This window comes from Macrobrachium nipponense, chromosome 19, assembly GCF_015104395.2.
Source record: "Macrobrachium nipponense isolate FS-2020 chromosome 19, ASM1510439v2, whole genome shotgun sequence".
In the NCBI taxonomy this organism is placed as follows: Eukaryota; Metazoa; Arthropoda; class Malacostraca; order Decapoda; family Palaemonidae; genus Macrobrachium; species Macrobrachium nipponense.
In genome coordinates, this window is record NC_061088.1 from 65023888 (window position 1) to 65050851 (window position 26964).

Consider the following 26964-nt stretch of genomic DNA (forward strand, 5'->3'; position numbering starts at 1 on the left):
AGGGATACTGGACAAACTCCAGACCTTGAGATATTAATTCTACCTATCGGTGGTGCCTCTTCCCCACACGAACCTGGTAGCGATGATAGTGCTAGGATAAACTTTATCAGTCACTCATCTTGGGTCCTCCTTAATTACTGGAACCACTTCTTCCGTTCGGGACATGGACAAACAGGTAGAATATAGAGTTTGTGTAACCTCCAGGTTGTTCCCAGTGTCCCAAATGGAATCCTCAGGCTTCTCGAAGGGCGAGACCACTGAGACAGCTCTTACATGGTTTTTCAATTATACGATCTCCTCTCTGGATGAGTGGTTTGCACACTCATCTGCAAAACCAGTGGTCCGAGGTCTGACTCCCGGCTCGGCCAACGCGAAATCAGAGGAACTTATTTCTGGTGATAGAAATTAATTTCTCGATATAGTGCGGTTCGGATCCCACAATAAGCTGCAGGTCGCGTTGCTAGGTGACCAATTGGTTCCTAGCCACATAAAAATAAAACATCCAATCCTTCAGGCCATCCCTATGAGAGCTATTAATCAGCTCAGTGTTCCTGTAAAAACTAAGATACACTTAACTTTTCCAATTATATGGACGATATCATAGGAAAACCCAAGGGAATGTTCTATGATAATACATATATTCTATTCAGACACGTCCTAATTATCCTCCTGTCCAAGTGATCTGTTACAATATACGGGCATATGTTCAAAATGCTACCTTATAAAGGGAAATCCTATATTGCCAGAAACCACCATGGTGCTATTCTCGAGTAACCTAGCCCAGAATTGTATCCAACGTCACTTCACCCTGCCTCACTCTTGAAGAATGGGAAATTCCCCACCTTCCCCTTCCAGATATGATGAGGTTCTAATGACTTGCTTCAGCCAACTGAAGCTCGAACTCTCTATGTTAGGTTCATGACTTCAATATAGAAACTAGGCCAGGATGGAAGAGACCAACTTGCAGATGCTGGGTTAATCTAGCCAACAACCACTTGGACTAGGCTAAGTAAGTATATTCAATTAAGAATTGATTAACTTATTTTAAGTTGGCAAGACCAGGTTCACACTGGCTTGGTTAGGTTAGGTTAGGTTAACTCTTCCACTAATTAGGCTAGGCTAACTCCTCCATCACTTAGGCTAGGTTAAGTCCATCAGAGATGTACTCTTAACTAGTCTGGGCTAGTATAGACTAGCTTAATGTAGAAACTAAATGACTTAGGTTAGAGTAAAGTCGTTCAAGAAAGTTTGGGCTATACATGCTAGGCTACAACCACAACCTTCTAGGCTGAGGTGGTAAAAGTGTTTTGAATGGGTAGCCTAGGCACTAGTCTATGCTCGGCTATACTTATAACCTTACTACTTCGCCCAAGCTAAGATAGTAAAGGCATGTTCAAGTAGCCAGCCATGCTAAGTCATCAACCCACTGTTAGGCTAAGTTGACATGTACAACATGTATGTCGGAACCATCTAACCTACGAGTTAGGCTAAGCTAACTAAGAACTGTACCACTCAGATTAATCTAAGATAGTAAATGCAGGTTCAAAAACCAAACCGTAACCATTAGCTAGGCTAAGCCAGCACATGTAGGCCCAAACCAGTTAGTTCGGACATTCTAAGCTAAGAACTACAACTCAGATTAACTACAATAGTAGCAGTAGACTCGGACTGACTGGAACAGGCTACGAATTTAACCACTTGTTAGGCTAAAAGGTATAACTCACTTAGCTTGGCTATAGCATCTTAGGTTACAAGTGCCCTACTTAGGCTTGTCTACCTTAAGTGGCAAAAGAAAGAAGTTCACCTCCTCCTTTCGACTTAAGTTTCCATTCGGTTTCATTAAGAAGAATGGTTCTAGAGTACTTTACTTCTAAGGAACCAAGCTTTCAATTAACTTTAACTACTTGTGTAAGAGTCGAAGTGTTTGGTCAATATTCTTATAGGAACAAACCAGATACCAACAAGTATATAAAACAAGGGAATTCTTCTTACCTGTAAAGGTTTGAAGTTAGGGAATTCTTCTTACCTGTAAAGGTTTGAAGTTTTCTGGGGTCAACCCAAAGTCTGTTAATTACCACCATGCAGGCTGTATTCGATTACTAAGAGGAATCCATAACCTTCCAGCAATCAGTGCATTTATGTGTTGTAAAACGGACTCCACATAACTTGAACAAAGTAATTCATACGACACCTTCGTATCCCTTTTCAATCCAAACACCATGTCAATCCCCAGAGGAAGCATACTGGCAGGTGTCTCCGTGCTCCCCAAAAGGTTACTGAATTGCCGAATCAAATCACTCACCTACATATACGAAGCCAGAAACTCTTGGTATTCCCCTTCCTCCGGTTCTCACTCACCTCCATATACGAAGCCAGAAACTCTTGGTATTCCCCTTCCTCCGGTTCTAACGTAGTACTGCGTTCAGCCACAGGAGACTTTAGCTCACTCCTATCCTCTGACAAACATCCGGGTGCGTCATGGCCGTCTGACCCTACGGCTGCAGTATCTCTGATCTCTGATGGCCACCGACGGCTCGATCTCGAATAGTCAGTAGGATTTGAGAACGTATCTATTTGCAATCCTACATACAAATATGAGAGCAATTTTATCATATTGCATTACTATGACATCTAGAGTCCATGGAAATAGTTTGTAAAAGCAACGGCGTATGTATAAAGTTCATCTAAATTGCAACACTGCGCCCTTACAAACGATTCCCACGCCCGTCACTGTTTACACAGTTGCCTCCTACGACCCTCCTGATCCTTCAGGCCGTCGTACTCCTTACGACCATCACATTATTTATGATCGTCATATTCATATGACCTTCATTTCCTCATGGGCTTCATAGTACTCATGTCTATTATAGTCCTGATGGTCGTCATGCTTCCAAAGCCCTTCATAGCTCTAATGGGTGTCATGGATCTACAGCCATTACAGCTCTACGGCCATTATAGCTCTACAGCCGACATGGTTGTCACAACCTAGGCTACCACTGGACTGTTGACAACCTAAACAGCAACTGTCTAAAGTTGACTGAGCTAAAGTACTGCTGAAGCTTTCTTATTCAAAACTTAACTGGAGCACACAACAGCACTGCCGCTTATCCTACGAGAAAATTCATATTTCTCCAAAATGAAAGTGTAATACAATGATGCCACCAAAGACGAGAGGTTGGCAGCAGTAGGCTGTGCGTCATGACTACCACCATTTTGATAGCAGTTTTGGCTATGATGTCATCACACTTGATGGAAGCGTGAGGCTGTTGATGGTACTCTTGTAGCGAAGATCAAGAGACCCAACCTGCTGTGGCATTTCTACTTTTACGAGGATGTGACAGCCCTGCTCGAAGATGAAGAAGAAATTATTCTTCTCCTCTTGGCACGAGGATCAGTCATGAAGTTCCTGATTCTAGCATTCTCCAACTCTTCACAGCCACACTAGACTAAGCTTCCATCATTCACTTGTTTGACAATTACAACTACTTCTTGTGCTTTCATATAATAGGGATGTAACAGTCCTGGCTCGGAGATGGAGAAGAAACTTCTCCTCTTGGCTCGAGGATCAGCTACGAAGTCCCTATTCTTCCAGGGTTGGCAGGAGAACGCACTGGCGTCAAAGCCAGTCACCTAAGCTTGTTTATGCCAAAACAGAAGGATACAGAGGAAAGATTTGCGTCTTTTCCACTATGTGACTGTTATATCTCCTAACACTTGTAATTTCTCTCAAAAACAATGTGCGTTTAAAAAATCTCCAAATCTGAAAGCATAGTTGTAAAGTACTCTTGTACCTCGAAGTGAAAATGGAAGCATGTCTCCGTGTAGGCCACAGCTATGAAGTGATGTCATGGCGGGGGCCATTTTTCTGATGTCACTGAGCATCTCGAATGCGAAGCCAGCACTCTACAAGAAGTGCAAGGCTGCTGTTGTTATTCTCGTAGGCATACCAACCTGACTCTAAAGGCTGCCGTGTTGCACTATCTGCTTCTCTACAGATGGCGACGCATCCGATCGCCATTCAGTGCATATCAGAATAAAAGGGACATCCATCACGTGGGACCCTGGATGGCAGCTCGACATCATATAGCAAACCAACTGTCCTTCTTGGGTTGGTACTCCTGATAGGCCTAATGCCGACCGCATACCTACATCATCTCTGCCCACGTATCTGGAACAAAAACAAGATGGCGATGCACACCTCTTTAATGGTTTCTGCACCTACAACTTACTACACGATGAGCACCTCAACGTCAAAATCGTCGAAGAAAATATCTGGGTGTTTAACTGCTTCTTCTGATATCCAGCAAGTCTTGAAGCCTGAGAAGTCTTCATGTTCACATGCCCGGGAATACCAAACAACAAATTCAAAATAGCAGGGGGCAAACTAAACCGGCTTTAAAAGGACGGAGGCAAAGCACGTCCTCTCTTAAAGGCGGTAAGAAAATAACTAACGGGGTCACAAGTTAAAGAGGGGTATGTGGGTGGCTCCACAAGTCTCGTGACCAAGCACAGATGCCAATAGTCCCTTGCGTACACAATTATTTTAAACTTTACCGGTTTCCAGCTGGCGCTAAGTATTTATCCTAATGAAAAGACCGAAGGTTTATTTCGTATATGAACAAACTTAGTTTACACAAACAAAACATGTAGTAAACTAAAGGTGTTTGGTGTATATATCAGGTATCTGATATGACAAGAACTTTACAGAGTAATTAATAGAAGAAAATATATTGGCACCTAAACTTAATGGACTTCAATTTATAAGATTTAAACACTTACCAGATTAATCAGTTTGAAGAAACAAAAATTATAATTTACTCGTATGAGGAACGTCTGGTAAACTTACTAAACATAATGGATGCCAAGATGAATGTAACCTTCTCCCTACTCACTTGAGCAATTATTGTTTGTCTGCCTTGTAATAATAATAATAATAATAATAATAATAATAATAATAATAATAATATAAAAAAAAACTTGCAAATACAAATGCTAAATTTTTTTAAAATTTCAGCCAAAACTGCACAGATTAAGGTCATTTATGATTAGTATTGGGTTTATAATAAACTAACTTGAAAATCAACATGAAACAACCTTATCTGCAAAACAATTGAAATGCCAAAAGAATATTGAGATAACACTGAGCTTGTGCTAACTTATGCACAAGTTTTGAGAAAAAACAAGGATAATTCCTTACAAGATATAAAGTAGATTGCTACCTGAAATGGGCTAAACCATATTTTTTATTTGAAAGTATAAAACTAAATGATCACTTAACCCTTAAACGCCGACTGGACGTATTTTACGTCGACATTTATTGTCTCTTGGGTGCCGACTGGACGTATTTTACGTCAACATACAAGGTTTTTTAAAAATTCGCGGAAAAATACTTTTAGGCCTACCAGCTGAAAACTCTTGAATCACGCACCTTGGGGGATACTGGGAGTTCACGGATCAAGGTGTTGTTTTGTTTACAATCGTTACGCAGGCGCGCAAGCGCGAATTTCTTTCTTGCCGCACTAAAAAGTATCTGTGACACATCTCGGAAATTATTGTCATGTTTACATAATTTTTGTACCATTGTAAATTAGCCGTTACATGAAGTATTATATATGAAAATGTGCGCATTTTTATGTAGAATACAATAATAAAATACTCATGATTGAAGCTTTTATCAGTTTTGAGATATTTTCACATAAATAACGATAAGTGCCAAAATTTCAACCTTCGGTCAACTTTGACTCTACCGAAATGGTCGAAAACCGCAATTGTAAGCTAAAACTCTTATATTTTAGTAATATTCAATCATTTACCTTAATTTTGCAACTAATTGGAAGTCTCTAGCACAATATTTAGATTTATGGTGAATTTATGAAAAAACTTTTTCCTTACGTCTGCGCGGTAACTCTTCCGAAAAAAATCATACATGCGATTGTGGTAATGTTTGCACATTTTAAATTAGCCGTTACATAAAGTTTTATATATGAAAATGTGCACAATTTTATGCACAATATAACTAAAAAGAACCCATGGTTGTAGCTATTATCAATTTTGAAAAATTTTCATATAAAAAATGATAAGTGACAAATTTTCAACCTTCGGTCAACTTTGACTCTACCGAAATGGTAAAAAAACGCAATTGTAAGCTAAAACGCTTATATTCTAGTAATATTCAAGCATTTACCATCATTTTGCAACAAATTGGAAGTCTCTAGCACAATATTTTGATTTATGGTGAATTTATGAAAAAACTTTTTCCTTACGTCCGCGCGGTAACTCTTTCGAAAAGATCATATGTGCGATTGTGGTAATGTTTGCACCATTTTAAATTAGCCGTTACATAAAGTTTTATATATGAAAATGTGCGCAATTTCATGTAGAATACAACAATAAATAATTGAAGGTTGTAGCTTTTCTCATTTTTGAAATATTTGCATATAAATCACGATAAATAGAAAAAAACCACGTTCGGTCAACTCTGACTCTACCGAAATGGTCGAAAAACGCAATTGTAAGCTAAAACTCTTAGTCTAGTAATATTCAGCCATTTATCTTCATCTTGAAAAAAATTCGAAGTCTCTAGCACAATATTTAGATTTATGGTGAATTTAAAAAAAAAACTTTCCTTCCCTCCGCGCGCGGATTCTCCGCCACAAATCTCCGAAATCCGTACGTCCCATTCTCGGAATATTTGCTCCATTTCATATTAGGCATTTCATAGAGTTCTATATATGAAAATGTGCGCAATTTTATGTAAAATAAAAAAAAAAATATTTGAAGGTTGTAGCTTTTCTTATTTCCGAAATAATTGCATATAAAAAAATATATATAAAAAAAATTCGACATTCGGTCAACTTTAACTCGTCAGATATGGTCAAAAACTGCATTTGTAAGCTAATATTCTTATAGTATAGTAATATTCAATCATTTTTCTTCATTTTGAAAGAAATTGGAAGTCTCTAGGACAATATTTAGATTTATGGTGAATTTTTGAAAAATATATTTGTTTACGTACGCACGTTACGAATTCATGCATTATTTTGTGATGATATTTTCTCTTAGTTGCTTTTATTGTTTTACAATGTGTTATATACTAAAATGATTGCAATTTAGTGTACATTACAACGAAAAAAAAGTAACTTGTCACCATTAACCGTTTTGCGCACAGCGCGATTTGAATACAATTATATATGAAATTTAGTTTTTGCGCTATCATATATCGCATTATTTATATATGATGATAATTTTTTTCATTTCTGATGGTTGCATACTAAACTTCAGCCAATGACAAAAAAAGGAGCCAAAAATGAACTCTTAATCTTGAAAACTAAGCGCGCTGTGATTTTTTGAAAAAAATATTTTTTCAGCTTCCGCGCTCACTCTCAAACCCCTCCGGCATACGGGAGTCTTTTTTTATTTACCGCTCCGGCGTAAGAGGGTTAGTAGACTGTGCTAGCAAATCAGAAGTCGATTTCTTATCTAGAGCAGACGAAATTGACGAGACTACATCGTCTGGAAAGAGGTTATCTTTCACAAAAGAAGCAAACAAAAGAGCAGACTTCTGTTGAGAAGTGACCCCTTTAGAAGCAAAGGAGCAACAAAGTTGCCTTTTCTTAAGGGTACCAAAGGCGATGAGCGAAGCTAACTCATCACATCCATCCCTAATGGATTTGTCTGCACAGGACAGAACACCAATCCAATCCTCAGCTAAGTCCTGTGAAAGAGAAGGACAGTCTTCGATCTTGGACGCTAAAGCGCCAATAGTCCAATCAAGAAAGCTAAATATTTCCAAAAGTTTAAATTGGTTCTTTACAACATGGTCTAAATCAGGCGCTGTAAAGAAAACTTTTGCTGCGGCGAAAGCAGGTCTTCTAGAGGAGTCAAATAAACTGGAGAAGTCTCCCTGGAAGGAGGCAGAAACTCCCAGAGAAGGAGCTTCCCCAGTTACGTAAAACCTATACCTCTTACGAAGCAACCTAGAGGGAGGGTAAGCGAAAAGAGCCTTCCCTAAGTTTCTTTTCATAGACATCCATTTCTCTGTCTCTTCAACGAATGTCTAACCGCTTTAGAAAGAACAAGTTTTGGGAGGAGAGGGTCCGAAGTTTTCCTCCTCATCAAAAAAGTCGAAGTCGGGGAGCGCGGAGCCACTTTTTCTTAAAATAATCTGGATAAGAAACCAGAAGATACCTAAGGAGACGTGAATAACACGAAAGGTGATGTGAATCCTCCTCCTCTCCGTCTTCCTCATTCTATGATACCGCTGAAGAAGTAGACGGAACTACCACAGGATCTGAAGGCTTCGAACTACCCTTGGACTCATTCATCCAGTTAGTTAACATCTCTAACTGCTTGCGCAAAGGCGTAAAAGAAGTATCAATAACAGGTAAAGAAGGCTTGAAAGACACTAAATGCTCTTCAGGAGGAAGAATAACTACTTGTGCCTCGCTCGGAGCAGCCGAAATTCAAGGCGAAACAGGCGAAAAAGCGACTAAGGAAACACCCTTAGATCGGCAAGGTGACGATACTACAGCGCTAAATGCAAACGATCTCTACTAGTAGATGGAGCCGAAAAGGGAACAGCTTGAGGCGAAGAACGTGCCACTAACGGCCGAGGCGCAACACTACTCTCAGGCTCCTTATACCGCTTGACTGGAGGAGGCGAAGAATCGGCGCCTGAACGCCTTTTTAAGGGACGCGAAATGGACGAATCTCGCCAAGTGCTGCGCACGACCGGAGACGAATCGCTTGAATCAGTCGAAAGGCATCTAACCGCAACGCCTTTCCAATGCTTACTCAAGTCCTGTTGAGGCGCAACAGTATCAACAAGCGAGGTGCCTGTCTGTGGGCAACTAGTGATTGCCTCCCTCGGATTTCCGGTATGTCTTCTCCCCGGTGCGGGGGAGCTGGGCAGTGATCTTTGTCTAGGAGACGTGTCAGGACAGACAGAAACACCCTCAACTACACTCTTACCTGAAACCGCTTCCTCCAAAAATGCCTTAACAGAATTACCCAGTTGCATAACCATATTCGCTAGTACCGAAAATTTCTGATCGAACCTCGATTCCAGACTGGCAATGGTGTCGGAAGAAAGTACACAGGAAGCCGGAGAAGGGGGGTTAGTAGGAGGAATAGGAGGTGTAGTTAAAGGAGATATAACAATTTGAGGAGAAACAGAAACAGAAGGAACAGATGCATCGCAAGAAGAGGCAGAAGCTGGGCTAAGCTTTCTTTCCCTAAGCGCTGCTTTCCTAATTCTGTCTTTCGCTAACTTCTCAGAGTATGAACTAAAAAACTTCCATTGATATTCAGTCCAATCACTACACTCATTACATGTTCGATCTGCTGAACAAACCTGTCCCCTACACTTAACACATTTAGTGTGAGAATCATACTCTAATTTGGATAATCTAGTTTTACATCCTGAGATGCAAAACCTAACTCCCGACGGACTAGAATCTGACATGGCAATGCCTAAATATACAAATTAACAACAACGCCAAATAAGAGTACTTCACCAATTCAGAAGATCAAATCCACTAGAAAAAAGCGAAGCAAACTCATCCAACCGCACCGACCACCGATGTTCACCAAACGCCGGCAGGAAAAGAACTGGATTCACCTGGGCAGTTGTACCTGGTTCTCCCGCGAGTGGAGGGAGATGACGTCATCACCACCAGTGTTGGCGACGCCTACACGCCAAATTTGAATTTAGTCTCCTGCCGCTCGTGGAAATCACAGCTGTATAATTGTTCGGTAAGACGCTACAATAAAATGGGAAATTAAAAGAAGGTAAACCTTGCAGTTTCACTATGAAAAAACTGTTAGGAGAGGGTGGAAAGTAAGATGGGAGTGAATACGAACATAAGGGGCAAAGGGGTGCAGTAAACAACACCAGTAAAGCCTACAGTGCACAAACTGATGTGTACTGATGGCATTAACCGCCACCCTGGAATTTCAATCAATTTGATTTACAAATCTTATTTAGCTTTCCCATTATCTGATTTGCTGCTTTCAGTCTTTCACACAATTCCAAATACTGTACTGAATAGCAATAATCCTTTCTCCATTTAATGTTATTTCATCTCTTTGTGTATACTCTGTCATAATTACCCCTGTTTTTCTAAGATTTTTTTTGAGCCCATCCCTCTATATATATCTATATAAGATGCACTCTATAAGCAAGCTTTGCACACCTGTGGAGATTTGCGGATTAAAACGGCAATGTCTACATATTCTAAGCTTATCAAGTTTCTCCAATTTAAAATTCCATTTCCAATAACTTTTTACTGATAAAATCTATGAAAAGGGAAAACAGAAACCTATCTCAGCCTCTATAGTGTAAAATCAATTTATATAACCAAAAATGACAAACAATAAAAACAGCACTCTATGACACTGATCTGGAAGAAATACAGCACATAAAAATAAATTGTCATACCTTGACTGAAAGGTCCAAGAGTTCTGCCATCCTTTTCAGATAAATCCTGGTGTAATACTTAGCCATCATTCGGATATTCTGAAATAAAGATTTTCAAAATATAAAATCTTGCATACCACTCTTTCAGTCATGGTATCAACCAACAAAATAAATACAATTCTCTAGGTTAAACACCCTGAAAAATAGGGGCTACTCAAAACAGAATTATAATGAAATCTGTTATATACATAATATCATTAAAAAATATTGCCTCTTTTCCTATACTCTTATATGCATTAACTAGCATAAACAGTAATAAAATAGCACCTCATGTTATACATACTCAAACTTCTCTTAACTTAAACATGATACATTTTAGGGTAATTTTCTTAAAACTGAATAATAGGTGTATAGTTCAAATTAGGCTAAAAACTATGAAGAATCAATGTGAACCTTATATTATTTTGCAAATGTTCCATTATAGGCTAATCTATAGGTTCTCTGTTATTAAACTAAAGGCCCAAACCTCACCACATCTAATAGTTCATGGGGGTACTATAATACATACATTATTGTCTGTCAAGGGATAGGAAATTAATCGTAATTCTTATGGTATAAAAATTCATAAATTACTTACAAAAGAAATTAATATATAAAGCATCAGTCCTGAGTATATAATATTGTGGTTAATTTTAGTCAACTACAATATAAAAAATTATTCAGCTTCAAAATGAGATCAAACCTGCGTTATATTTTAAAAAATCAAGTTACAATAATTAAAAGAAAATTTTCTATAAGCTAAAGAGCAGAGAGCCAACAGTGTTTTACCACAGACAAGTTTTGGACACTCCAAGGAATCTAAAAAAAATGAACCACTATCTATTACACCTACTTTGCACAAACAGTAACTTACAGTATGTAAGCCATCACCCACTTTAGGTTGCACCTTATTACTGGGGCTACCTTTTTAAAATGCATACACGACTACAATAAGTGACTAGAGACATATATTGTGCTAAAATTTCATGCCTATTACATTTACACATAAAAACTGTAAAAATATCAAGGGTCACTTGGAAATGAACGAAAAAAATTTACTTTCAACAATTTTATCTTTAAATGACTATTAGTGAAAATACAATAAACTACTTACATGTTCGACAACTCTGTTCTTTAGTTTAGTCCAACGACTGTTTCCTTCCTCATTATTAGGGAATACAGTAGTAGCACTGGATCTCAACTCAGTTTCATAAACCTCGCATAACCTCGACCATTTAATAAGTTCAGCAGTCACAAATAACTGCAGCAAGTCCCTGCAAGATAATATCTTTAGTACTGTGCCATATTCATAAAAAGGTGAAAATGTATAACATAAACAAGGATATATTTCAAAAGGCCACAAACTGTACTGCATCTATTTTTCTCACTTAACATAGCAACATTCATAAAATTGCATGCTTTATCATTTACCAGTTTATCATCATTATTGCATTAAATATTAATAATCCTATTGGTTTTCTTTTTAGCATAAGGGTACTTATTTGCAGAAGCCTGCTTGAGTAATTGAGGGCTTTTGGGGGTTGTTCCATTTGGATACAAGAAACATGCCTCTGATGTGTTATACATGACATATAGTAAAACTCAAAACCAGTTGTTCAAATTGGCTCACATTTCCAAGCTCAAATCATTCATCTTCCGAGCAGAAGAATGGCAGTCCGTTCAGTTTTGCGCTGGATTTCCCCAAATCTTCTGTTTGATTACTTGTTGATTTTCACTTATCAGTTACTTTTATTCCCCTTTATCTATTGATTTTTTTTTTAGTAGGCAAGTTTAAAATTCATATTGTTTCATCAAAACTTGATTAATGTTTCCTTATTTCCATGGACAGCCAATATTGACAGTAACTCAATGCTGTTCAGTACTGAGAGGCCTACACTGCACATGAATAGACCTGTGTCTGATGCTCACTCTTCCCAGGAGTGCCTTTGTATGAAGTCTTCCACTGTGCTATCATTATTTTCATCATTAATTTAATTGTTTTCATTAATCTGTCACAAGGATTAACTTTCCTACTTTGGTTTTGTGATTAGCTAAATCATTTTGAGTTTTTAGCAAGCAGCAGTGGTTCAGCTGCTGTTCATCAGCAGAACCCTCTGGTTTTCTATGAGCTTTTCCTTTATTTTATTTGAATCTTTGCTCAAAGACATGAACCATAAATAGCCTTATTCTGAGAGAATGGCTCCTGACTGGACCAACTTCATATATCTTGAAAGATGCACACCTCACTGCATATGCCTATTCCATGCTCTAGCATCTCACAAGGCATTAGCTCCTTACTTTATGTTACTTCACTCTGACGACCTACAGTATGTTGCACTCCCATTTGCTTTTAATTCTGATATCTTTTGAAATGTTATCTGTAGTGATATGCAAATATTAAACTTATCTTTATGTTTACCTATAATCACAACCTTTAGTTACTGTGAATACTTTACTTGTGATGTTTGTAAGTTTCATAATTTTTTGTTACCAAGGATTACTTGTCCTATGCTCTTGCAAGGGTTCCCATTTACCTTCACTAAATTCATGGGTTCTAGGGGTACATTTAACCCTTAAATAATAATATTTTGACTCACATATTTGATGTTACGACATTCATCAATAAATACAAAAAATTCAGAAAAAATATAAATTTTAACAATAATGAAAAATGCAGAAAGAAAAAAAAATCAATTAGAAAATAAAAAATAAATTAACAAATAATTAAATAAAAGTGTAAGTAAATTATAAAATACAAGGAGAATTCTTTAGGGTAGTAATGCACTGCACTTCACCGGAACTTCTGAGATTCCAGTTGCACAACATCCTCTAAGAGGCTGTAATACAGCCCAATGGTGTGGGGAATAAAAGATCTTATTTCCATGGAACTGGGAAGTTTGACAGTAAGGCATATTTACTTCATACTGGTGTAGCTGTTCAGCAAATCTGGTCACCCTTGGCAGGAAAAGAGGATCAGAGGTCAATTATGAATGTGAAAGAGCTTTGTTAAACTGTAACATATGAAAAATTGACAAACAAGAAACCATCATAGATGATCCAAGTCATAATTGCTGTTGCTAGGAAACAGGAACCTTCCACTGCAAACCTCTCTGCCTAAAAGAGAGAAATCTCTGGCTGAGGTAGACATCCGCACCAGAGAATAGCATTCTAATAAAGGAAGGACAAATAACCTAAACAGGCTTGCATACAATACCTAACTTCCATATAGCATTTGGTGACAATTTCATTATATGTTTCTCAAAAGTAAGATGCGAATCAAAAGTTACAGCAAGTATAGTTGATAGTCCATATGCAAATAGGAAGCAGTTATGTACCTGTGATGCTTTGTTAAGTTTGACATGCCATTTGCATGAGAACTTTGAGCTTTGAGTGTAGAGTAATTCACATAGATTCTTGTGCTGCTTTTGATTTAGGCACTTTTTTTTATAAACTCCAGGACGTTACAGTGGATGAATATGTGTTAACTTTTGAGAAATAATGCTGCCCTTAGTCTCAATTATGACATGGAATGGATTAGTGAATAGTGCAGTAGGTAGGGTATGAGGCTTTACTCCAGTAAAACGAAAACACTATTGACTAGTAGAACTTATATGGATTTTCCACCACATCCTCCCCTTCAAGTGGATGAAAATGAGCCTGAAACTATGACTATACTCAGTGTAAATTTTGACTCGTATCTTACTTTTGAGAAACATCTAATGAAGGTGTAAGTAAATGTTGCACAGCAGTACATAAGTCCTCATATATTTGTAACAATGATAAAATCAATGCAACTTGTTTTAGGTAATTTGTCCTTCCTCTACTAGAATACTGTTCCCTGCTGGTGATGTCTGCTTCTACCTGAGATTCATCTCTTTTAGATAAATTGGTTCTTGCTGGTAGGTTTCCATTTTATAACATTAGCAAGTTAGGACTTAGACCTTCAACAGGTGGTCTCTTGTCAGTTTTTCTTAAGCTACATCTCAGCAGATCTTTCACATTCACAATTTATCCCAGATCCTCTTTTCCTACTGAGATCAACTGATTTGTTGAACAGTAGCACCAATATGCAGTATATGTGCCTTGCTGTCAAAATTCAGTCCCAGAGGTCCTTTATTTCTCACACTGTTGGACTATGGAGCAGTCTCCCTGAGGATGCTGTCCAATTGGAACTTCTTAAAGTTCATGCAAAGGCAATGCATTACTATCCTAAAACAATTCTCCTTGTATTTTACTTACATTTTTATCTATCTATTTGTTGAATTTTTTCCCTAATAACTGGTCTCTCCTTTCTGTATTTCATTCTGTTAGTTTCTCTGGAAGCTTGAATTTCCAGTCACTGGTCCCTGTGGGCTTGTTCCATAAGAACAGGGTTCATCATCTGAATATCAATAATAATAATTGCATCGTTAAAGCTTCACAAGTGGTGTCAGTTTTAAAAGAGCATCACAGGTACCTAACTGCTTCCTATATGAACACCGACTATCAGCCAACAACCTACTCGAGGGAAGAAAACTCCCTGAACTACAGTTGAGGGCGTTCTACTCCCCAAAAACATCCCAAGTTAAGAGCAAGGCAACCTGACCAATGAATGCACCTGAGGCTCTATACACAGAATCCTGGGCATATGATAAGTTGAGGTTATCTCCCAAAGATTATTGTGCTCATGACTCCAGAAAACACTGCTCCAGCTTGGCCTGCAGGGGTTCCAGAGGACCACAGCCCTCAAGGCCTTGAGGATCCCCACAGGGACGGACTACCTCCTCTCCTGAAGAAGAAGCCACGCCAGACTTCTGCTACCTCTCTTGCTCTCGATCCTGTCCAGCACCAGACATGCCTATCACTGGAGAAGGCAGCTGAGATCCAAAAGGTTCATAGTCAGAATGAAATTCAGATCGTGATCTTGATGCACCTCTGCGCCCATACTCATTTGCAACGGAGTATAAAAACATTGGACACAAAAGAGATGTTGTACTACCTCTCTTGCATGCCTCACACCTGCATGGAGAGCCACAAATAGCAAGAGTAGAGGAGATCAAAGGAGATCTCTCCCACAAGTGAGTGCTCAGATTGCACACATTCTAAAGAATATTAAGGCTGAGCGAGAAAGTGATGCTGGTTCCTCTCCCCACATACCCCTATGGTGGGGAAAAAAAAAAAAAAAAAAAAAAAAAAAAAAAATGTCCTGTTGCTTAGCTGTATATAATCCAGAGACCAAGTATAAACAGGCCGCACATAGAGAGAGTGTGTGTGTGTGTGTGTGTGGGTTGGAGGGGGGGGGGGGGGGGGTGGACCAAGCTGCAACTTGTTCCTGGTTTACAGTCTTTGGTATAGGGGGTAGCATGGGGGATATGCAGAACCATCCCAAAGTGCACCTGTTCCACTGTGTACTGCAAGATACTAACATGAAAAGCAATGGTTGTATCCTTGTAGGAACATAAGGGTAATCACCACAACCAATACAATGGACCGCCCTTATTCAAGATGGATACATTCCAGATCCCACCAAAATAGCTAGAATCCGCGAATACTTAGAACCCCTATAAAAATGCTTATACCTGTTTTTTTTTAGTTTTATCACAAAAAGTGCATCTAACCATAAAATTGATATGAAAATACAGTAATTTGTGGACATTTCTCACAGAAAAATACCTCAAATTTCCCATGAATAATGGACAGATATGGTCCATACAGAAATCTGTGAATACATGAGTCCACTGTATTAGTGAAACTGAGAATAATGTATTTACTGAAAATTGTATCAAAATTTCAAGGGAATGAGATAGCAGATGTCTGGCATACACCTGATAGACAGTAAGCATGATTCCCCTTTAAGGCACCTACAAGACCAAGTGCATACTCAAGACAAAAGGATCATAACCTGAGTTCTCACCTCCCAGCCCCTTATTCTTGCCACCTCACTTCTAGTCAACACACAAACAGAGATGACAATTGGTTCTCATTTGAGGTTTCAGTGGACATTTTTCAAGACTGCAGATGCTGCCTAACTAAAACTGACAGATTCATAAAGAAAAAAAAATGTTGTACTCTTTTAAAGTCTAACAAGGCTTTATGTGGATTTACAAATTGTGACAATGTAACTGCAACTTTTATGGTTTGATATACATCACCCTATAAGCACAAAAGTCACTTAAAGTTTATTATTTTAAAACATCCAAGAATGTAAATTGTTTGTTTGTTTGTATGGTGTTTTTACGTTGCATGGAACCGGTGGTTATTCAGCAACGGGACCAACGGCTTTACGTGACTTCCGAACCACGTCGAGAGTGAACTTCTATCACCAGAAATACACATCTCGAGAAGCAAACACCAAACCAACCATGCCACTGAGGCGCTAAGAATGTTATTAAAAAAAAAAAAAAAAAAAATTACTCTCAACTTGGCTCTACCTGGTAATACTTGGAAATCTATAAGAATGATAACTTACTTGTACAGAGGAATTTCTTCTAAAGTTTTATCATCTTTGATTCGATGAAGCAGGTCACTTTGTTCATTATCATAAGGAGCCAGAATAATATACAAGACCACATGTTTAAGTATCCTCTTCTTCTCCTCTTCATTATCTTGTACACTCTTAGAATCATAAATGGCTCTATAATGACGACAAATACTCAAGAATGACCCCTCATGACTGTCCAGTTCTATCATTAAGCTGAAATTGATATAACAAAAGATAATAAATGACGTCACAGAAGATTATTTAAAGTGAAAAATGTTAAAACAGAGGTTGTGAGCAACAGTAAAATAAGAACGACCACATCAACCTATTAAAGCTGAAAAGAAGTTTAGTTTTTTCTAACAAATTAACATATACCCATCTTTACCTGTTATCATACTTTGAGTAGTCTTATTGAACTACTTAAAAATAAACAGAATGCATACCTCCAAACCAATTCAAACCAAACCTTCTAGTACAGGTACTTGAAAATACAAACAGCTACTGGGTAAAATTAAGAAATTTAAGTTATCTGGAACAGAATCAGTGCAATGTATAAACAGGGAGCGCCATGAAGTGGTACCATTGGCTTCAAGAATATCTGTACACCTCAAGGTGAGCTAGGGAGACATCTGTCAACACCACAATGTAGCAGGCAGTATCCACAAGTTTGGCATACAAGCTGCTGGAATGGCTGCCTTTGAAAAGAATTGCAAGCATGTGACAAGAAGCTAAATTTATCAAATGACATATTACTGTCAATCAAGTAACAATACTGTGGAGTCTAAATGTTTCCACAGCCTCCCTTGGTGTGCTGAAATTCATGCAGTAACTGCACAAATATACTATTTAAAATTCAAGCAAACATACTCTTCAAAGTTTTTGATAATTAAAAATCATTCAGATAATGAACTAAATAATATGCATATAAAGATAAACGTGAAATCTTTTTAAGGTAGGCTATACGTAGTTCGTTCAATATTACATAATGTCACTAGGGTATGGCCTAGGTAGAAAAAGCAATTCACATCTATTTAGCCATTTAAATCTTTCTTTTACAAAACATTAATTCCTCATTTACCACTTTGCCTGAAACCTGTCATTTATTGTATTTTCTGATTTGATTTTCCATACTGTCCCATCACAATTGGAGTTTGAAAGTTTGAGCACAAGTTCTTTATGTAGATAGTTGATTTCAGATTAAGCCATCAAATAACTACTGACCTAAATACCCTATGCCAATCACATTATTCAAACTGAGGTTTCGCAGCACACATAAAAAATTATGCCGTCTGTTACGATGGGGGGGGGGGGAAGGTTCCAACAAAAATGTCTAAAGTCAAAAAGTGTTTTTAATGTCTATTTTAAATTCATGATTATACTTTTGCTCCCCAAATGAAACCAACATGATCTCAATATGAATCAAATTCATTGCATCCAAGCACTTTGCAACCATAATCTCTAATCTTAATCTTCACCTTTTGAGATTCTGATAATTATAGTTGCCATCTATTTGTCCACCTCTTGAGATTTTGATGATGACTATAGTCGTCATTGAAGGATATATTCTTCTGCCACTCAAATATATTATATATACAGTGGTCCCCCCGTATTCGCGGGGGATGCGTACCAGACCCCCCCCGGAATAGTTAGAATCCGCGAATGTTTGGAACCCCTATAAAACTTAAGAAAAACCACTAAAAATTTTCATACTTGGTTTTTTTTAATAGTTTTATCACAAAAAGTGCATTTTATGATGAAATTGATAAAAAAAACCAGGAATTTGTGGATATTTCTCATAGAAAAATACCGCGAATGCGCGACTTTTCCGCGAATAATGCAGGGAAACGTTCCCAAGAGAAATCCGCGAATGTGTGAGTCCACGAATCTGGAGAACGCGAATACGGGGGGTCCACTGTATATTTTATAAGGTGCTTTATGGTATCAGGCATGGCTAAAATAGTAATGAATTTCATATCATTGGACATTTAACACAAATTTAATTGATAAACGTAAAACACAAATTTAATTGATAAAAGTAACACAAATTTTTCACTGACCCTTAGTGGAAGGATCCCCTCATACGAGTTGGAATAACAGGTTTTGGGTGGTGGACGGATCCACTGATGGTGAGGATCAATATTACATGCCATCGATTTGAAGGAAACGGGCGGGAAAGTTTCCATTACTTCTATAGCCCTTAAGTTCACTAATGGCAACTTTTAGACTGGCTAAAATCAAGAAGCTGGCAGCTCATGAGCTAGCTGTAATCTTGACTTCAAGGGAGCAAGAACTGCCTCTCTCTCTCACATGATCTCTTATTATAAGTATATTTGCTCATAAGTATACCAAGGGTTGCTATTGGTTTTAGTTCTTATCTTCTACAATAGTAAGTCAGTTAATTGTAATTTTGCAAAGAAAAGTGTACAAAAAATTCTAGAAAAAACATGGATAATCCAAAAAAGTTACTGCATCTTCAATCCCAGAAAACGTACATACATATTTTACTACAAATATACTTACAATTTGTTACTGATTTTAGTTTTTACCTGTTTTGATATTGTATGAGCTTTAATTATAATCTTCAAAGATATAATAAAATTATCTATTAGAAAAACATGAATGACTTGGTAAAACGTACGACTGTCTTGTAAAAGAGGCCCCACAAGGGGTTGTAAATGGTAATTTTCAACTTCTCATAGAATGTATGGAACATTTTTTAGAATTTTTTTTCTTACACCATGTGCATTTGCATATCTTCCTCTTTTCATTAGTATGCTCTTTCTGTTTGTATGGTGCTTTTACGTTGCATGGAACCAGTATGGTTATTCAGCAAGGGGACCAACGGCTTTACGTGACTTCCGAACCACGTCGAGAGTGAACCTCTATCACCAGAAATACACTTCTCTAACACCTCAATGGAATGCTCGAGAATCGAACTCGCGGCCACCGAGGTGGCAGATCAAGACCATACCAATCATGCCATTGAAGTGCTAGTATGCTCTTTCCATTAGTATGTGTTTTTTCTTAAATTGGCCAACCTCAAAGTTTACCCAGCCTGGGGTGCAGCATATTAATTTTTTACCATGGCTCTTTAGGGTTAAGGCTAACTTTTATTTTTGATATCAATGTTTTTTTATTTTTTTTATTTTTAAATATATCAATAAATTTCAACATTTTAGCTTTATAACAACGCCAAATTCATTAATGTTCCATGAACCATAATGTTACACAGGACAGTCAAATAAATTATTACTAAGCAATTTCACTCAGTCAGTGAATGATGAGTGTTCCTGCACAAACAGACTCTGACCCACAAAAGACCTAAAAGGATTATTTTGCAAATCAATCTACAGCAACATACAATGCAAAAAAAAAATTCTATGATATTCATTTATATTTCCTTGCCAGTCTACATTCTAATTGAAAATTTGGGCTTTTAAAGGAAATTTGGTAACAACTGCATCATTGATACATACCCAACAAAAGTACATACAAACTTGCCAGAAAACAAGAAATTAGAAAAACTTCAATACTTCACTTAAAAAAGTCTTTTCCCACCTACGCACTTTACACACTAATATAAAGACCAACTTACACTTTCCAAAAACAATTACACTGGGTAATGCCAAAAAAACAAACAAACAAGTTGAAAAAATTTACATTGCTCACTGTATTTGATATGCTAATTTAGAAGTTAGTTTTTAATGTTTCAAATGGACAGGTAAATAAGGGAGGAGAAAAATTTCAAAAAGAAAAAAAATGTAATAATTAAATCATTATAAAAGAAAAATATTGCTCATATCAAGTATATTTTTACGATCATATTCCTCAGAATGAGACCATAACAGTGTAAGTTGAATTACTGTAGTTCAAAACACCACAACCCTCCATACCCTTGAAGAATTCTAGGGCAGCATGCACTAATTATACTACATTGACTGCTTTCCCTCTTATGTTCAAGTAGTGCTTGTGTTAAAGTTTTATAATAAATGTTTTCTTCTCTCATTCTTCTCATTATAGCTCTTTTGGTGTTTCTACTACATAGAATAAGAAGCAGATTTTTTGTGTAACATTCTCCCATGTCTGCAGATTTTGTATGGAAACATAAATGATTACATTTGGGATAAAAAATAGTCATTTGTACAACATATTAAAGCTATCTTCTCCAAATGTGTACACTACTGCTACACAAAAAGCATTAAGTTCTTTACTTGTCTTTGGTTATTTTACTGCTTAAATTTTATTTATTTGATGTGTTATATAGTAGACAACAAAATTTAATTTAGTAAACTCATTTAACTGCTCAATGATATTCAAAATGTGAAATTTTGTTACTGAAAAGGCCAGGCTACCATAATCAGAACCTTGGACTTACAGATTTGCTGTTAATAAGTTTTTCTGCAAGCCCTGTGTTCTCAAACTTTCTTATATAACTAAATATACTTGGTTTAATGACAAGGTGCAAAAAATTTTCTTGAAAATTCACTAACGAAGTTGTGGTAATCTTAAAGAGGTCTTCCAGCTAGTAAAAATTTCCAGTAATTTTCCACCTACTACAGATATGTAATAAACAATTTCACACAAAGCTCAGAGCCTGATTTAGCAACAAAACCAAACTTGGAGCACTCCAACTTTCCAGTTTTTCAATGTATAATAAACAGCGGGAAGGCATTTCAAACAAAAAATGAGCTTGTTTCAACTCTTAATACAATTCTTAACTCAACCTACTTGTAAAACTTGAGTTTCAGATCATCCACAGATTCTGAACTGAAGAACTTAGTACTGATCTTCTTGGATATAATTTGTGTTCTTACAAAGTCCTTCTTCAATAAACAAAGCCTCATCTGTTCCAATATCATTTCCACCTGTGCAAAAAAATAAAATAAGTCAAACTTGACAGAATCACAAAACACAAATCTTATATCTAATGAAGTAATGTTTAATTACTTCATGGCTTTCTTCAAAATTGGCACCCTGCCATACATAGTATAGGAAATTTTGGGGACTTTGTTACATCACTAAATTGCTGCCTTATTATTTAGCATATTCCACCTCCCAAAATAGTACCTATCAAAGCATTATTTTTTGTTATGGTCATGAAAGATATAATTTCTTGGGAGTGGGTGGCAGTTAAAAAAAAAGTTTAAAGCATTTTGCATCAGTTTTCTCTTTGAAAACAAAGTATTTGAAAATATGTTTCCCATAATTCAAAAATATTTTTGTGCTACTGTAATAAGAAAATAATAGACACAGCACTACATAAATGTAATTAATTCGAAAAGAGTGAGTCTACCAAGAAAACGAAGTTTAACAAATTTTTGCAAGGATGTCAGCAAGATAATATGATTTTTGCATTATTTAACGGTATTTGGAGTCTAATTCAGGAATGTTTTGTTACTCTATACATGCCCTACAGACGAAGCCTGCTTACCAATGGGTGGCCATACACCAAAGCTTCCCAATGCCTGTGAAAGCCAGTCTTGCAGAATTACTCAGAGAGGTCTTCTTGGACTATTTCGTCTTCTCTTGGTAGAAAGTTAAAGATGGAAGGGAAAAGCTCAAAACAATGCAGAGGACAGTAATGAAAAGAATTGCGATTTTTTAAGACCCTGGCAAAAGACTTGCTTTCATCTTAGAAAGAGAACTTGTTTTGGCTAGGTCTGTTGTTTCCATTGTCAAAGGAGTCACGACTGGTGCAGTTAGGACATCTCCCACAGTAGTAAGGAAATAGTTTGCATGACTACTGAATGGCAGAGAGCCCTATGATCTGCGGATCGAACTGTTAACCTGATCCAAAGCACATTATGCTAGCCACAACACAGCAATTGTAATGACTGCCCCGCATCTTAACTGAACTCTAAAGAAAGATCTACAGACAATTGGATTCAACAAAGGGGCCATGGTTGCTACCTCATAATTGCTTTCGGGTTCAACAAAGGGGCCACGGTTACATCCCCAAAATCACTAAACTCACAAAGAGCCTAATGAGCTTTGTACTAACACTGCTGAAGGGGTTCTGAAAGGAGGAAACCACCTCCACAATAAAAGATATTCCTTAAAACTACAGCTGGAATCCTCCATGAAGAAACCTGACAAAAAAAAAAAAAAAATAATTTCATATTTTCCCTCGGTCTGTAGGCACAAATGCCTAGACTATGTATATGTACATCAACCTACAGACTTGTATAATAACAATGTTAAGCTAACTTAAACATCGCAAAATTGTTCTTGAAAATCTGTAACTTCTCTATTCCACGCAGTCCACAGTTTACCCCAGGGGTTCCGTTCTGATGTTGCATTGTAAGCCCAAAATCAGTGTAACTCGATATACCATCGAAAATCATAAGAAAACCTTACTTTTAATCCTTTAGGTGTCTTGAAAATAACATAACTTGCTATAGCACTGTGGCCAAGGCTAGAATTCAAGTTTGATTTTTTAAAATTGTAGTAAGGACGACCCCAAATTTTTATGGGTGAACTTTAGGATTTAAAGGTCATCTTATACACGAAAATATATGGTAGTAGATTATTTTTAAATCATAAAAAATGTAGTTAGTCATGAAAATACAATGAATAAACAATAATTAGTGAATAATATTCCTCTAAAAAATTTCACAAATTAACACATTTTCAGCTATATATTTGGAGATAACCACACAAAAAAACCAACAATTAACTGAAGCAGGAATTGCTGATACACAATGTAGCAGGGACCCACTGTAGTATAGGAATGAGAACATTAGCCTGCAGCACCAGAAACAGGTTTGACTGCAAAAGTTAAAAACTAACACTCTTCCTCACTAAACTACTCATGCTGGCACCAAAAACACTTAAAGCTGGCTCCAAAAACTCCCCAATCTGGTGCCACAAACTCAATAAGCTGGCACCTAAAGCTCTCTAAGCTGAAGCAGAAAAGAAGCCTTTATACTCAGCAAAAGTTCAATAAGAGATAAAAACTTCAATATTCTAAACAGTCTCCGTTTCAGCACGTTCAATGCACTTGTCTGTCCCAAAAGCGGCTGTACCATAAGAAGCAGTGCTCTGCGACTTCATAAAAAACCAGAGGAGACAAGCTCCAGCAGACTTAAAGGGAGCTTTGTGCACCAAAGCATGAGAAAATTTACAAAATGCACTTTAACTGAAGGAGAAAGCTTGGGTTCTCTTTCTCCAAATACTTACAGGGCACAGATACACTCGAAGACAACCTAGACATATTCTCAAAGTGGCCTCTTTCCTAAACTAAATGAGAATGCAACGAAGCACAATGCTCCAGCAAACACCAATCAAACTGAGGGCAATTCCTCTATTTCAAACTCTTCTTTTGCCAGAGGGCTACAGCGAATAACAGGAAGCAACTGCAGCTGAGTACCTGCACCGCATCTGCGACTCGATGAAAGAGATGGGAATAGCCTAAAGTGACTTAGCTGAGTCGACACAAGTCAATTTAGCAAAAGAAAAGGGAAATGTTGGGAGGTGTGGGGAACTGGAGTTACAATGACTCCCATACAATACATCCTTAGAAAGCTAAGTACAGTGGTACCTCGAGATACGAAAGGCTCAACTTACGAAAAACTCGAGATACAAAAGCTAACACGAAAAATTTAATGGCTCTACATACGAAAAGTTTTCAAGATACGAAAGGTGTGGAATAATGTATATTTTACTATGCAATTGCTGTACGATTAATTTCCATGTATTTTAATAAAATCACTTATTGTGAACGCATCCGCATGTGCCGCCCTGTATCATGAACCCTGCACATGCGCATGACTATTATCTTTGCTTGCTCTTGGCGCGAGCTGCACGCCCTGCAGAGCCTCTGTATATATTTACCTTTTGCTGATTGGAATAAACCAATCTACGACTCGGGATATTATTTCTCCCATCCTGCAATCTTTCGTCTTCTAATGCAAGACATAACCACCTATCACCATGGCGCAGTGACGAAACCATTCAGCAATTTCAAGGAACACTGGAATCAGCATTCAAACCAGCCGCCATTACCCCTCGGTCGCCTTTGGATTTTACAGTGCTAGTGCGGTGCTTATGATACGTTCATGCAGTGTTTGTGTAGTGCCAGTGCAGTGTAATGTCAGTGCTTTGATTTTAGTGGGTTGTATTTTTCTTGTGCCTTGCCCCAGCTCTACGGGTACCCTTATTTCCATACCCAGCTACAGAGCCCGAGGCACATCCACTCACGCTCATCATTTGCCATACACTGCCGAGTGCCGACTCATTTTTTCAAATTTCAACGGTCGAGTGGTCGCTCCCCACTCCCCACCCGACCGCCCACCCAGCCCACTCTTCACCGCCTGCCAGTATTCGCCGCACAGTTGAAGAATTATTATTTCAGTAACTTTTTAACAAAAACTGTAGAAAGTCTTCCTCATCGTTCTTCTCTTCCTTTAAACTGCAGTTGACATTGCAGAAAACTGTTCATAATGGGCTTCTGCTTCACATCAAGACGAGCCTGGGGAATATGCAACACGACCAGGACCCTGAGGACCGCCAGTTGCCTTCACACCCAGTCTCACCAACAGACCGTCGAACCCTTCCAGGTTTTGCATCGCTGGAAACCCCACCTTTGCTCTCACCGCACCTGAGTATACCACCTCCCACAGCTCCAAATACGGAGTTAAGGCTCCTCATCAAGTACCTGGAGGAATCTCGACAGGCCGAGTTGGCTGCACGTCGGAGAGAGGAAGAACAACGTCGTTATGAAGAGGAACAACGTCGTCACGAAGAGGATCTACGCCGCCAAGAGGACAACTTAAGAAGAGAGGAGAAGCTCAACGTTTCACCGCATTGTTGCAGCTAACTTAGCGTCAATTCAGCCCAGCAGCAAGCAACACCAGCGGACTTGCAACAACTTCCCACACAATCCCCCCCTCAGTGCCATTGTCCACCCAGCCACCACCCCCACAGAAAGCCATCGCCCAGACCCGCCGCCCTTACGTCCTGATGCCACATACCAAGTGTTCAGGGAATGGCGTAGACGCTGGGATGACTACAGTGTGATGGTGGACTTAGGGACATTACCTACCAGGAAACAGATGATACAGCTTCGTATGTGCCTCAGCCTGGAGACCCAAAGAATACTCGAAACACACGCTCAACGTACCGCCAGACACGGATCGGAGTGTTGACGAGGTCTTGAATATTCTCCAGGAACACATCAAGAACCTGCGGAATGAAGCTCTACGACGCAGGGACCTGCTCTCCTGCAAGCAGAGGGAAGGGGAAAGCTTCAGCGACTTCTACGTCCGACTGAAGCATGTAGCAGAGGAAATCGACGTCTGTCCTGGCCATTCTGCTGTGTGTGAGGAGACTCAGCTGAAGATGATCATTATCATGGGAGTCAGAGACGAGGAGCTCACTCAGAAACTCATTGCCCTGGACGCTGCAGCTTCATTGGCCACCATGGTTAACGAATGTCGCTCCTATGAGGCCACACGGACAGCCACTACCGCCATACGTGCCCTCCTTCTAAATTGTGTGCCGTCTCCACGTATAAAAAAATCAAAGGACATGGTAACAGGGGTTCTACCTCGCTACCAACCCCTAACAAGGACACTTTATGCCCTTCCTGCACAAGGAAGCACAGCTCAACAGGAAAGTGCCCAGCCAGCAACAGTGTATGTGTAAACTGTGGCTGCAAAGGACACTGGCGCAGGACCCCAAAGTGCCCGCAACAAGGCCACATGCAGACACTGCGGCCGAGTGGGCCACTATGACAAGTACTGCCGTCAGCAGATGAACGCCAAGCAGGGCGGCCCGCCAATGCCACGCCCCCTTCTAGCAAGCCCTCTAGCTGTCGCAAGGTCGAGACTCCTTCTTCATCAACTGACTCCTCACCATCACCTATATCCATCGCCCTCACCTACAGGGGTGAGACATCGAAGTTAATGGTGCTGCCTGATACAGGAGCTGATGTATCAGTGATGGGCCCCAGCACTTGGAACTCCTTCGCATTCCCAGGACTGAGCTACAGCCTCCTGCAACATCAGTGACACTCACGGCAGATGGGTCAAAGATAAAACCTACTTTA

The 26964-nt window shown here is 38.5% G+C and overlaps 1 protein-coding gene across 1 annotated transcript in view; it reads right to left on the bottom strand.

Moving 5' to 3' along the window:
• Positions 1–26964, bottom strand: part of LOC135217703 (26S proteasome non-ATPase regulatory subunit 12-like) — a 431722-nt gene that overhangs the window by 8762 nt on the left and 395996 nt on the right. The window contains exons 5-8 of the mRNA XM_064253692.1: positions 21645–21781; positions 16905–17129; positions 11571–11730; positions 10439–10516 (exon numbers count right to left, since the gene is read on the bottom strand). Coding sequence (XP_064109762.1) covers positions 10439–10516; positions 11571–11730; positions 16905–17129; positions 21645–21781 — 600 coding nt within the window. The remainder of the gene's footprint in view (positions 1–10438; positions 10517–11570; positions 11731–16904; positions 17130–21644; positions 21782–26964) is intronic.